General features: G+C 38.8%; 1 protein-coding gene across 1 annotated transcript in view; it reads left to right on the top strand.

Moving 5' to 3' along the window:
- Positions 1–13,782, top strand: part of HAO1 (hydroxyacid oxidase 1) — a 46,372-nt gene that overhangs the window by 21,317 nt on the left and 11,273 nt on the right. Inside the window, exons 3-4 of the mRNA XM_040447657.1 lie at positions 2,623–2,878; positions 10,058–10,233. Of these exons, the coding sequence (XP_040303591.1) occupies positions 2,623–2,878; positions 10,058–10,233 (432 nt within the window). The remainder of the gene's footprint in view (positions 1–2,622; positions 2,879–10,057; positions 10,234–13,782) is intronic.

Here is a 13,782-nt window from a genome sequence, read left to right as displayed (position 1 = left end):
TAGCCCCATATGATTTAATCATTGAAAAATAAACATTGAGCACCAATAGCTTCAGGAACCATTAGTATCAAAGCAGTAGACTCAGGAAATAGATGGCATGAACTAGCTTTGCTTTTCTCTGGACATACCCACCCAAGGGGACTAGACAAAAGGTTTGTGAAGGTCAACACCTCTTGCAAGTTTGATAGCTTAACGATTTTAATGGTCTTTGTGGAGTGTCTGTAGATATTTCTTATGAATTCAAGATCTTTTTGAGGATTCTTGATCTTTATTGACAGAGGAGCCGCTCACCAACATGATGCCTTTGTATACACTACAAAAAGTTGTCCTATCATTTGATGGTCCTCTTAGCTGAACCACTTTGTGTAGCTACACTCTGTACTGCAGTATGTGGCAGGCCCTACACCCTGGTTTCCATTTCCATGCCTTCCCAGAGCTGTTGGCATGGTAGCATCCTTCAGGGATATGGCAAACCTACTCCCTTTGGGGATGATGGCTCTGAAGAATTGGGAGAACGCATTTATCTATGCTTGATACCAGAGAGTCTTTTGGGCATCTAAGAATTCTATCTAGAAAGATCATTGCCCTGCAGAAGTAGTCAGACATGCTGGGTCCTCATCCCACTCAGCTCTCCATTTCTGTGCCATCTTAGAGCACATCCTTTTCAGGGCATATTTTCTCTGTGATAAATTGATGGTTAGGGGATTCTGACCCAGTCAGCGTTCCCTGGTGTTCCTTCCAAACAGCAGTAGATGACCTGGAGCTATTTTCCATATTTATAAATCTTAATGAAAATCAGACAATGGTCTAGATGTGCATATGTGTTATTACTTAATAAGATGTGGGTTGTGACAATATTTTGCAAGTCATGAGCCTCTTGAGAGCAATTCTCAAGGCACACTTGGAGGGAACAAATTAGCTGCTCACAGACAAGATAATCTCCAGTTTAGGTCTTCTTTATCTGAACTCTCACCTGAACCACAGGAACGCAGCACCTACCATAGGAAAAGTAATATTTGTGCAGAACAAAATCCATTTTATTACCGTGTGGACTTAGAATTTTACTACCAAATGATAATGCTACTACTTAAATTTCAAAGTGTGGTACAGGGGACTGGCAGCATCAGCACCTTTGGGAACTGGTTGGAAAGGCAAATTCTCAGGCCCCATCTCAGACCTACTGAACTAGAAATTCTGGGGGAATGTTTGCACACTATGTTTTCACAAACACTGAAGGGAGATTTGAAAATGCATGGAAGCATTTTAGCTTCTCAAAGTCGTATCTTAAACAGCACATCACTTGATCTCAACATCACCCAAGGAGTGTCACTTGGACAACTACTTTTACTGCCATTTGATATATGTCAGGCACACAGATAAGTTGAATGACCCAGGGTCATATGATTAGTTTACATATGGTTAGAGACATATTGTCTCTTGCCATGTTTGGTATTTGGCATACAAACATTGTATCAGTTTCTCCTCCACTAAAGATGACCCCAATTCTACTGCCTTTTACCCTTTTTTTGGTGAAAAGCTTATCCCCCATGTTCTTCCCAGTTCTCTAAGACTATTGGTTAGGTGAATCTATCTAATTTATTACTTATTTTTCACTTTCACTGTGCTCATTTCTTGATATCTTGCTCAAAAGGTTGTGAGGGAGCTGCTATGTACTTGGGATGTCTAGCATACATATTTTATAATATTAAAAAGTACAACATAAACGGGAGAATGCACCCTTAACAAAATGTTTGAAGATAAAAGTTAAAAAGTTAAAAACGAAGAAAATAATTAAACTCTCCAACCTCTCATTAACAATTAGTTTGTTTAGGTTTATAAACCAATAATCACACTGGTACAAATGTGGAATTATATGTGTCATTTTGTAGACTTTTCAAAAATATATCTTGAAATTCTTTCTGTATCCACAAATAATATTATTCTTTTATAACTGTAATAGAAACAGAATATGTACATAGAAAGAGAGGCAAAGGTAGGGGGATTTATTTGTGGACCCTGGCAAGTCTAAAACCTAAAGGGTAAGCTGTCAGGTTGGAGACCTAGAGAAGAGTTCATGTTGCAGTTTGGGTCTGAAGGCAGTCTGCTAACAGAATCCTCAGGGAAAGCCTTCAATTGATTGGATGATCCCTATTCACCTTATGGAGAGTAATCTACCTTACTTAAAATCTACCTATTTGAACGTTAGTCTCCTTAAAACATACCTTCACAGCAACAACCAGATGTATTTGAGCAAATTCTGGAAACCATCACTTAGCCAAGTTGACACACAAAATTAAACACCACAAACATATTGCCTTTAATGGGTGTGTACCTTTCATTTTATATATGTACTGCAGTGTATCCAATCCCCTAAGGTTGGAGATTCAGGTTGTTCCAAATTTTTTCATCCCTACCCATAGTACATCTTTGGCTATTTGACTCATTTTTCTCTTCAAGATCAATTCGGAGTGTAGAAAGGAAAGCATATTTCTAATTATTTAAAGAACTGACTTCTTATTGCCAAATTGCTCTTGTAGATGTTTCCACCCCCTTGAGCCACAGCCTGAAGGCTTTGGAGTGAGGAAGAATGCTGGGCTTGCCTTTATCTTCTTTCTTCCTCAGCCTGCAGGTCACTGGGAACCGGGATGATGCTGAGTTCCTGGTCCACTTCCTCAATTGAAGAAGTGGCAGAGGCCAGTCCCGAGGCACTCCGCTGGCTGCAACTGTACATCTACAAGGACCGTGAGGTCACCAAGCAGCTAGTGCAGCGGGCAGAACAAAGGGGCTACAAGGCCATATTTCTGACAGTGGACACTCCTTACCTCGGGAACCGCTTTGACGATGTGCGTAATAGGTTCAAGCTGCCACCTCAACTCAGGTAACCATGGGTCTCTGATCACCTCGGCTCCTGAACTGATCTTCTAATTCTCATTTTTGTCATGTACCAGCTCCAAAGGTTTTTTCCCATGTCTATTAAGATAAAAAGAAAGATTTTCCCGTGTCTATTAAGACTAAATAGCTAAAAGAATGGAGACAAAAGAAACCACATGTTTGATTCCCTATCTCCTCCTCTATTCAGCAATGTTCCTCTTTCATTGTGGTTCATCAATGGGTCAAGATTCATTCATTCATTCACTCACTCACTCATCTAGGCAAAACCAATTTATCTAGTAATCTAAAATTAAACTGTGATGGTTTTATCAGGTCATTTAGCCTGTCTGTTAGCAAGGAATTGTCCTTTTCCCTGTAATATTTTAAGACTAGATTTATATTGTGTCAAAGCTAGGAACTCCTGGAGTTTATTGAGAAAGAATCCTCATCTCTTTAACCTGGAGGCCTTTTTTCCCCTTTGTTTTTTTCCTTACCCTAGTTCCCGCCAAAATCTGCTCTTAGGTTTTTCATATCAATATGTGACTGATAGCTTTTAGGGATAAAGCTATCTGAAAAGGAATCAAAATATTCATTTTAATGGAGGACATTTTGATGGTGGGATTTCAAGGCATCCATCCATCAGAGTATGTGAAAAGATAAAGGATTCCTTTCCAGGATCCTAGACCTCATTTTACAATGGGCCATTGCTTACTCTGTCTGTATATGAAGTGAACACTTCTAAAAGATCCAAATCCAAAAGATTCTAAATCAAATCAGCATTCCATATAAGGACAAGAACATTGTTAAAAGGTAGGAATTCCATATATGGTATAGAGTAACATGTATCTCAACCACCACGTAAGTCCATGTATAGTCTTTTCTGAGTGTCACAGAACTATTGTGTAGCTCTGCTGTGTCTATATCTATTTGAGTATAAACTACCATGCATAAAATTTTGCCATCATTGAATGATATGTAAATTAGCTGTGTGGTGCTATCTCTGTGTTACTTCTAGGCAGATTTAGGATATTGTCTGTGTATGTGGTACCTTCAATAATCCAATGACAGAAAGAGAAAGTACTCTCCTTGACAGAGCTGTCAATAAACCTGTTCCGTGTATCCCAGACACTGGGTTACCCAAACACTCTGTCTTTCTAAGAGAACAGAAACAAAAACAAAAGTCCTGACATATTCCCACTTCTTGCCAAATCCATCAGAAGTAGATGGCTTCAAATTTCCCTAATATGAAATCTGTATTCACCTTACTTCTCTATTTTGATTACCTTATTTATTAGACTTTCTAAAATAATTAGTTTCCCGCTATTCAGGCTTCTGACAGGAAACATTCTACGTTATTTTCCCTTTGGCCATTTGAAAGAGAATTTGGTATTCCTTTTTCTCCTCCCCTCACAACGACTACTACTGACAACAACAATAATAAATAATACATTAGGGTGTTATACACCCTACTGTATACACTTGTTAATTAATTCTGGCTGATATCGCTTGCTTCTTCAGTGCCAGGGCCATTCTGTCAGGAGCAAGAGGGTTGATTTGCTTTCTCCCCCTTGTCCTTTGCTCCTGGGCTCCTGCCCAGATGACTAGAAGGACCAAGAGACAAAGGCCCTTTTCAGCTGTCCATGTGCTCAGGAGTGGCCACGACTCCCCAGCTTGTCACATCTCCCATCTGAAGATGATCAAATAATGAGCAACACATCCAGGTTACAGGGAACACAGGAAACACCCCACAGCCTGGTGCCCTGGACCCCTGGAGTGCACACTGGCCTTGTTTGTTCTCCTGGGCTTCGGGGCAGGCCAGCGCTCTCTGGTCCGCTCCTCAGCAGCTCACATTCAGCAGTCGAAGGCAGAGCGCACTAATGGGAGGCCCAGGCTTCCGCCTGAGGCCACATACAACCAAAAAGCTCATCTGTTACAGCCTGATATGAAATCAGGTTTTTTTCCGCAACTGACCTGACTCATAGAAGGTGAAGCCGGGCTTTTCAGAAGTGAGGTTTGGCAGGCGGGGGAGGCAGGAAATCCAGAGAAGAATGAGTCTGTAAAGCAGTGGCTCCTTCCAGCCCTAGCTACTTCCTCTGCTGGGGAGGAGAGGGGGAAGGGTAAACAGGGTGGGGGAGGATCCCAACTCTTGGCATCTGAGACCAGCCAGAGTTCAGGAGTTTGGTAGTCTCTGCTTGGTCTATATGCAAAACACATGTATGTGTGTATTATGAATGGCATGGAGCTTCCTGAAACTGAGGGAGAATAAGGGGAAGTCTCATCTGCTCTTGGAAGAAACAAAGAATGGGGCCAGTTCACTAGATTGATTGCTCAGGCTTTGAGGCAGGGGCCTTTTCCTCTCTCTACCCCCTGGAGATGGTTCATTTACCCTGAGTAAAGATTTGGCTCTTTAGTGCAGCACCAAGGCAGTTGAAAGAAAAGAAAAGAAATTTCCAGCCATTGACTAAGATCAAGGTAAATCATGACACCTATTCTTTTGGTGATTTGATTATAGCCCTATAGCCCTAAAAGGACTTATTAATCACACCAGCCAGAACATATCACAGGGAAGAAGATCAGATTGCCACTATCTTCCCAGGTCTGTCATGATAAAAGTGGCCTGCAGGGCTTCCCAGGAGCAGGACCCCCTTATCTCTTTTCCCTTATCACCTGGCACCCTCACCTCCATTCACTCTTCCCAGCTGTATGGGCTTGCCTACTGTTCTTTCAACATGCCAGGCTTGCTGGTTGGTGCCTTACAGCCTCAGAAATGACTCCTCTCTCCATCTTATATGTCTTTCCTCAAATCCATGCACAACTAACTTCCTCACTTCTTTTACACTTTGACATCAAGGATGGATCTACATGTCTTTCTAGTGGAAAACCCAAATAAAAACAAACAGTAGAAATCAGAATGGAGATACAGTACGTTTGGGAATCCTGGGTGGGGTTAAGGGGAGAGAAAGATTTGCAAAGGAGAACTTGATACAGGGCCAACAGCCTCTAAATTCTTTGGTTAGGAAAATATTCAAAATGTAACTGTGTTAAACAAAATAATAACCTCCCAAAGACATTCATGTCCTAATCCCTGGAACCTGTGAATATGTTAAGTTACATGGCAAAATGGATTTTGCGCTTGTGATTAAGTTAAGGACCTTGAGATGGGAAGATTATCCTAGATTATTCCAGTAGGCTTAATGTAATTAAAAGTGTCCTTAGGGAAGCAGGAGTGTCAAAAGTCAGAGGAGATATGATGATAGAAGCAGAAATTGGAAGGGTATCATCAGAAGTCAGGGCATGTAGGTGTTTACAAGCTGGAAAAGGAAAGGAAAAGATTTTTCTCTAGGGCCTCTGGAAGGAAAACAGCCTTATCAACACCTTGAGTTTAGTCCAGTGAGATACATTTTGGACTTCTGACCTCCATAAATGTAGTATAATAAGTCTGTGTTATTTTAAAATCCTCGTCTGTGTCATTTTAAAGGTTTGCAGTCATTTGCTATAGCGGCCACAGGAAACAAATACAATAACAATGCTCTGCTGATTTCCTCTACCAGGTACCTTCTCAGCGAGGCCAAGTCTGATTATGATATCTAAACTTTCAGTTAAACCTCTACCAGCTCACATCCCTCTTATTCTGCTTTACCTTTTTTTTAAATTTTACATAGCTCTTATGTTCTAACATACTCCATAAATTACTTATCGATTACGTTTGTTGTTTGTTTTCTGTCTCCCCTTGCTAGAATGTCAACCCTACGTGGCCAGGTATTTTTGGTTGTCTTACCTACTGGTATCTCCTAAACATCTAAAACATATAGCAGGTGCTCAGTAAGTAATGTTGAATCCATCAATGAAAATGTACTAGATTACATGAGATTTACCTAATGAAACATGACTACTAAGACATTGAACAAGAATTTGATCTCAAACTTAAAATCCATGCCCTGAACATTTCTTCTAACTGCCCAGAACAATGAGGAAGAAATTAGCAGGGTTATGTTCTCAATATAAATGTTTTCCTAACCAGCATTAAAAGCTAGTGGCCTATGCACAAATTTCTATATGTATTATGAATCTCTCTCCCTTTCATATTGTGTAGATATCATGGGCTCTACTGGTTATTGTTTTATATTTTGTTTCCCACCATGGAGACACAAAGCTTTGTCTTTAATGTCACACCATCAGTACTTACAGTAAATAATATTCTCAGGCATTCAAGGCACAATGAGTTTCTTACAAAGCCAGTTCTTCCCTTTGCTTTTGGGTCATTTAAACAGGGTGGGATTTGGAGAATTAAGTCCCAAGTAATTGTGTTATTACTTTGACGTTGCTCCTCTCCTTCCTTGAGAAATGGAACACTTTGGTTATCAGCAGCCACTTTAAGTGTTTCTTGTGTATATGTCATAATTCAAATAAAAATAGTATTCACGGAGGTTTCCTTCAGAAGCACTGGTAAAACACTCCATCGTGGGTCTCTGTCAAGATATCTGAAAACTTTTTCTTGGCTTCTGGCTTTGAACAACGTTTTAGAGTAACAACAAGGCTTCATTGTGCACTGAAATTTCTGTAAGGCAACATTCATTCAAGTGTTGATCTGCATTTCGCCATCCAAGAATAACAACAGTTATTTATATAATTTTATCCATGTTTCTGTTTTTTCCTATCCATTTCACCCTTCCACCCCGCCTCTGCTGAAACACTGTAGCTTGTTTGGGATGGGGGTGGGGTGCTATGCAGAGTATATATACATACAGATGTTTTTCTTCTTTTCCCCCCTGGTCTTGCTGTGGAACAGACAGACCTAACCTTTTTCTTATTAACAATATTATTTAAAAGTTTGGAATTTAATATCACTTAATACCATTTCTAGGTAATATTCTGGAATAGGTCTTCGTAATAAGGGTATGTTTATAGACCAAAAGCTTAGCTTAATTCAAATGAAGATGAGCACAGAATACCAAAGGCTGTGGTAAAATGTACAACCCTAAATGGTTTGATAAAAAGAAATGCCTAGCTTGGTATTTCAGCTAAAATCCAAACCAAATCTCAACAAATAGATGGGTACCAGTAAGACTCTCATGAAGTTGAAATTTTCTATGATCCTTAATGGTCAACTGAGTCAATGGTCTATAGGACAAGCTGTTCAATATTTATTGAGAAAATGTCGCCAATGGCTTGAATAGAGTTAGGTGGGGTATGAATGTTCATGTCCTTATGAGAATGTATGCCACTCGAGCCACACAAGGAGCTATTTTAGCTGAAAGTATACTAAAAACATTAAGCCTAGTTTGTATTAAAAGAAGTCTTATGATTCTTTTGAAAAAATTCAAAATAGTGTGCCTATGTACTTTTAGGTTTATATAAAAATTGTTAGAGTCGTTGCTCCAAAATCCTTTATATGTTCAATGGCAGAACTAGCAGAAAGAAAGAAAGTGTTATGACTAAGCCAGAGAATAATATACAGCCGTATTTTATCCAAATTGGAGATTGACTAGCAAGGTAATTTATAATGTGCAGAAAAACAAGGTGAATCCAGGTCACTGTCATCATTCAAAGATACCCTTTCGGAGAGATGAAGTTTGCAATTGGATTTGGGTCTGTAGGCAGCTAAGTCACAGGGGGTGATGCCATTGTATATCCAGATGGTCATCTACCCAGTTTTAGTGATCAAAGGTACAGGCAGAAAAAACTTTGTCTCTGGTTTAGGGAACTGCCAAACTGTAGTCAGGATATCAGGATATTAAGCCAAGAGAAAAGACTTCAGGTATAGAATGAGCCAGTAGCAGAGTCTTACCAGTATGTCAGAGAAATCCTGGTCTAAATTGGTTCAATAAAATTAGACACAGGGAGAGGCAGCAACTCAGTGAGGTTGTGTGTCAATTTGGGTTTCCCTAGGAGGAGACTGTGAGCCAGTGATTTAAATGCAAATAGTTTCTTTGGAAGATGAAGTGAATACTGAGTGGGGAAGTGGTGTCAGGGAAAGGAGGCAATGAACAAAGGGCCTGTTACCAAGACAACTCCAACTGCAGGCAACTGAAGCTCAATCCTGATTGGAAATTCTGGGATATGTAGAACCTATCTCAGGTTTAGCCTGCTTAGGGGTGAAGGAGCTGGGGTATTTATATGCCAACATTCCTGACACTTCAGATCTCCTGTGTGTGTGGTTACTAGGGCTTCAGGAGCAGGAGAAAGTCACATGTATTAGATTCTCCAGAGAAGCAAAATCAGTAGGACGGACACACACACACACACACACACACACACACACACACACACATTATGAGGGATCCACTCACATCATTATGGAGTCTGAAAAGTCCCACAATCTGCTGTCTATGAGCTGGCAGCTCATAGACTGGTATACTTCCAGTCCAAACCAGAAGACCTGAGAACGAGGGGAGCCAATGGTGTAAGTCCCAATGTGAATCTAAAGGCCCAAGAATTAGGGGATGATAGTGTAAGTTCTGGTCCAAATCTGAAGGCTTGACAACCAGATGTTTCAACGTCCAAGGGTAGGAGATGATGGATGTTCCAGCTCAAGCACAGAGAACACATTTGTCCTTCTTCCACTTTTTTGTTGTATTCAGGACCTGAACAGATTGGATGATGCCCACCCACATCGATGAGATGAGAGTTATCATCTTTGCTCAGTCTACTGATTTAAGTGCTAATCTCACCCAGAAACATCCACACAGACACACCCAGAAATAACATTTTACCAGCTATCTAGGTATCCTTTAGCCCAATCAAATTGGCACATAAATTAGTGGTCGTACCACAGGCAAAGAAATGAAGATCTTGGTAATTGGAAAGCTCATGCCCTGCCAGGATTGTCTGAAAGATTGGTAAATTTGAGTTGGTAGGCAGACAGCCTCAGAGGAAACAACTAAATGGAGGAGGAAAAGGCAAGAGCTGAGAACCCACATGCTGGGAAACACTTCCCACCACTCCCTGTGTCCACCATCACCACCAACAACATAATAGGAGGGCAGGAGAAAGAGTCTATAATGTTTGTCACACTTAGTCTGGAATCTTACCTCAAAACATGGGAAATATGCATGCAAGCAACCTATAGATGGTTGAAGAACATCTAATTGATTTGAAAGGCTGACATTTCATTTTTCATTGAATGAGTCTTTGTAAAATTATCTCTAACTCTGGGAAATTCTCATTTTATGTATCTTTATTTCAGAATGAAAAATTTTGAAACCAATGATTTAGCATTTTCTCCAAAGGAAAATTTTGGAGACAACAGTGGACTTGCTACATACGTATCTAAAGCAATAGACCCATCCATCAGCTGGGAGGATATTAAATGGCTGAGGGGGCTGACATCACTGCCAATTGTTGCAAAAGGCATTTTGAGAGGTTTGTGTTTTTCTCATACTGTTCTCATGATTCTTTGTAGATATGATCATGATATTTTTAAGAGAAAATAACCAGGAAAAATTAATGTGGATATCTAAGGAGACATTCCATCTCTCAATTCTCCATATTGATGTTTGTGAGTAAATATTTCCTCATTCTTAGGTAATACACTGAAGACCTTGTCTCTCATGAAGTAAGAAGTTAACCTTTTTTAAAATGTTGGGTTTCTGTTGCCTTATCTTGGAGCCATCACTAAATCATGGAGCTTGACAAGGTCTAGGCAAAACATCTTGAGTTCATTGTTTTGGCTAAAAGCTACAACAAGCTACTTCTAGACCAAGAAGAAACCCAAGGATGATATTATGACAGCCAGACCTCTTTCAAGAGCCTTTTCTATTTTTCTCTATTCCTTGCAAGTACCAATGACTAGGACTGATTTTTGAGTGTGGTGAATCCCACATGAAGAATGGTTGACTACAACATTAAAATCCTCAAATATCAAGCCATGATTATTAAGAAAACGGACTGCTTCTCCAGTATCTACATGTATTCAAATCCCACAGGGAAGTACCAATGACTTGGATAATTTGGAGTATAAGTATAAATGTATTCTCCCACGGAAATGTTTTCCTGCCTTTGAAAACATTTTTTTTTTAGTTAATTATATAGAAAACTGCCAAAACCTTATTATTTAAATGTGAATGTTTAAGTAAGTGGCTCTGAGATGAGATATTCTATTAACTTATCTCAGGGTCAACAACAACAACTTCTTTTTTTTTTTTTCAACAACTTCTAATCAAAACATTATCATCAGATTTACTTGAATATGTGAGTCACATGGCCCCTATTTATAAAGCTGTAGACCTGCCCTTGGCTTTATCTATTTAATCTTAAGTGTGCAGAAATAAAGTTAATAAAAGTAAAAGAATAGGTCCAACAAAGCTTTTAAATAGTGGAAATACATTTGAATCCAGACCTATCTTCATTTGTGCTTTTCAAAAATATTGTTACATTCTTTCCTGTTGATCATTGTACTAGTTCAAAATTTCTGTGGATTCCACTTCAAAGAATACTTCCTAGTGTTATAGACATCTTTAAACAACAGTTTCACTTACTTAACTGGCATACGTGTTGTCATCCATGATTGTTAGCACTACTTCCTATACCTACATTCAACTGTAGATACTATAGAATATTAACCCAAAGGTTCTGCCCCATTCATTCATGCATCTATTCAGTTACTCACGAAGGCATTCATTTTGTAAATATGCATCATGATTATTGTGTGCTGAAGTTAAAAATGATAGTAATTTGAGGTCTTTGGCCAAGAGGAGAGCCCATTCTTGTAGGAGACAGACATAAAAACAAGAATTTGGGAACAATAAGATGTTACAAGTGCTGAGATAGAAATCTATGCGGTATTAGGGTGGGGTTTCAAATAGGGCATGGACACTTATAAAAGCAGGTTAGGGAGTTTCATTTTAGAATGACAGATAATGTTTGAGTTTTGCCACAATATCAAAAGACTCAGACTGAAATAATAGCAAAATAAAACAGTTCTGAGTAACAATTTATAAAACATATTTGAGAACCACTGAGATTCTTAATCAGGGAAGCAACCTCATCAGATTAGTATCTTAGAAAAATCCAGCATTGTTTCATGGACCTGATGGATGGAGGTGGCAAAATTGTGGTGAGGGGGACACTTAAGAAACTTGTTGCCTGGGCAAGAGATGATTGTGGCTGACCTCAGGAAACTGAGAAGGTGGAATTGAATGAGAAAATTAATGTAGTTCCAAGTATTTAATTCATTCTCATCACAAGTGTGGCCCAGGGCAAAGGGCTTAAAACACAAAGAAGAATGAAGTCTTAGTATAGTCCCATATTTGTCTAATAGAGAACATATATAAGAATGAGGTTATTTACATTTTAAACAAGCTTTTCAATTTAGGATTCCCAATATATATCATTTTCTCCAACTCTGTCCTCTAGGATATGATGTGTGTCTATTTAATTAGACTTTACTATCATGTGTTATGTTGAAAAATACTCTGGCTTCTAGGACTTCCTTCTGTGGTCATCTTACCTAGGACCACCACCCTCACCGTCACTTCTCTTTTATTCTCATCCATGTGAATCATTTCATTTCTTTCCACATATTTCATATTTCATGATGTTTTACACATAGTAGATAGCCCAAATGTTTATTGGCTAAAATCCTCAGTGAAAACTATGAGTCTATATAATTAGAGAGACCTCAAAAAGGAAGAGAAAGAGAGATGGAGCATTTGGCATTTGAAAGGAAATAGCTTATTTACAAATGTACAGTTTACATTGTCTAGTTTCTCTGTGACTATTTGTTTCATTTATTTAACAAACAAGAATTGTCTCCATGACAACAACTGCATCAAGTAGTGCAAAAGCTCAATCTTGATGGGGGCGGGTGAAGGGGGCAGTTCTGGGAAATCCAATTCTGTTTCACAGATCTTCTTCCAGAAGTCACATGGATAGACTGAGCATCACCCATCCTCTTTCGTTTTCTTTTGATGAAAAGGTATAGATGATGTTTGCGGGAGCATGAATTCACATATGCTGGAAAGATCTCGGTGAAAATTCCCCCCCTTACCACCATTTTAAGAATTGCATCTTGATGAACGCAAATTGAAGTGCAAGATGTAATCTCTTGCTGTGGTTAAACTCTGCCCTTGGAAAACTTCAACACAAACTCTAAACATGTATTTGAGACAGGATTTGGTCTTCACCAAAACTCATGCTAATAAACAAATGGCTTTATGAGCAAAGGCATAATGCTTTTCAGAGTAGTTTTAAAATTAAAAAAAAAAATTAAACTCTTCTGTGATATTTCCATAGTGGCTTTTTTGTTTCTCAAAACTGTAACTAGCTCTTTTCTTATACACATTTTTTTACAACACTCTCAAAGCTATTCAGAGTTTCTAGATTGTGCTCAAAACTGCTGCCATGCAACTAGGATTTAGTTACTAAATTCCTATGAGATAGCAGAGTCCTGAGTCAAAAACTCCATGGGCTTGAGGGTAAATCTTGAGTACTTAATTAAATATAAAAATAATATATCAAGAAGATAGCAAACAGTGCTATTCCCCATTGACTATTGCATTTGTCAATCAATTAATGTATTAACTGGCAAATTAACATACGTGGAATGCCATAGCAGTAAACGTTAAGGATTAATGAAAATACCAAAAATTCATGAACTTTTTGCAAAGCCAGAACATTTTCACCCTCCTATTAAGGCAACATTGTTTTTCTCTCTGGATTAAAATAAAATGTGAAACTTTGGACAAGGCTTCATAAGCAGTTAATGAAAGGGGTTCATATCTGGTCATAAATTATTCTTACTTTGCTTCTCCAGATATCAGGATCTTATCTTCTGAGTAAACCATTCTATCATTTCCCCCTACATTCCCAGCACTTCCTAGAAGAACCTGGAAAACCACTTGAAATGATAGGAGATAACAAACTGTTACTTAAGCAGTGCTTACTTCAAATGAAAGGCTCTTTATAATCATA

The sequence above is a fragment of the Herpailurus yagouaroundi genome, unplaced genomic scaffold (genome assembly GCF_014898765.1).
Source record: "Herpailurus yagouaroundi ecotype Mexico unplaced genomic scaffold, PumYag 196, whole genome shotgun sequence".
In the NCBI taxonomy this organism is placed as follows: Eukaryota; Metazoa; Chordata; class Mammalia; order Carnivora; family Felidae; genus Herpailurus; species Herpailurus yagouaroundi.
The sequence above is the reverse complement of the archived record's forward strand: the minus strand, read 5'-3'. Positions and strand labels throughout refer to the sequence as shown.